At 51.0% G+C, this 788-nt stretch overlaps 1 protein-coding gene across 2 annotated transcripts in view; it reads left to right on the top strand.

Annotated features, from left to right (window-relative positions):
• Positions 1-788, top strand: part of ambra1b (autophagy/beclin-1 regulator 1b) — a 20,581-nt gene that overhangs the window by 16,595 nt on the left and 3,198 nt on the right. For both annotated transcript variants that reach the window (XM_087177961.1, XM_023421236.2), the window contains one exon: positions 406-534. In XM_087177961.1, coding sequence (XP_087034087.1) covers positions 406-534 — 129 coding nt within the window. The remainder of the gene's footprint in view (positions 1-405; positions 535-788) is intronic.

Below are 788 nucleotides of genomic sequence, written 5' to 3'. Positions count from 1 at the left end.
GGTAATAGCTCATTAGATTAATAAGTAGGAAGCGTCAGCTGAGAAGACTGTTGTAACTTGTTTATAATTGTTTATGATTTAAAAGGTGTCAACAAGCTGATTAATAACCTGGTTGTAAAGCATTTATTTATCCTTTATAAGGGAGTCTGACGGAACCATGTGAGACAGACACTGTCTCCTCACATGTCCCTCCTCTCTCCTCCCTCCTCTCTCCTCCCTCCTCCCTCCTCTCTCCTCACATGTCCCTCCTCTCTCCTCACATGTCCCTCTCCTCTCCTCCCTCCTCTCTCCTCCCTCCTCTCTCCTCACATGTCCCTCCTCTCCTCCCTCCTCTCTCCTCAGATGTCCCTCCTCTCTCCTCAGATGTCCCTCCTTTCTCCTCACATGTCCTTCCTCTCTCCTCAGATGTCCCTCCTGAGACTCCGTCCACCAGTGCAGCAGCTCAGGGACAGATGGAGGCGTCTCCGAGCAACAGAGCTCAGGACAGCGTCCAGGGTGAAGCTACATCAGAGGCCAACACCTCCACTGCTGCAGGTACTGCTCTGATACAGCTACGCCTCCTACACCTCCTACACCTTCAACACCTCCTACACCTCCTACACCTTTAATACCTCCAACGCCTCCTACACCTCCTCCACCTTCAACACCTCCTACACCTTTAATACCTCCAACGCCTCCTACACCTTCAACACCTCCTCCACCTTCAACACCTCCTACACCTTTAATACCTCCAACGCCTCCTACACCTTCAACACCTCCTACACCTTCAACACCTTTAATACCTCCAA

The sequence above is a fragment of the Seriola lalandi genome, unplaced genomic scaffold, assembly GCF_002814215.2.
Source record: "Seriola lalandi dorsalis isolate HSWRI2012SDOR001 ecotype SW California unplaced genomic scaffold, Sedor1 jcf7180002054667, whole genome shotgun sequence".
NCBI lineage: Eukaryota > Metazoa > Chordata > Actinopteri > Carangiformes > Carangidae > Seriola > Seriola lalandi.
Note: the sequence above shows the minus strand (reverse complement) of the source record. Positions and strands in the feature narration are given on the sequence as shown.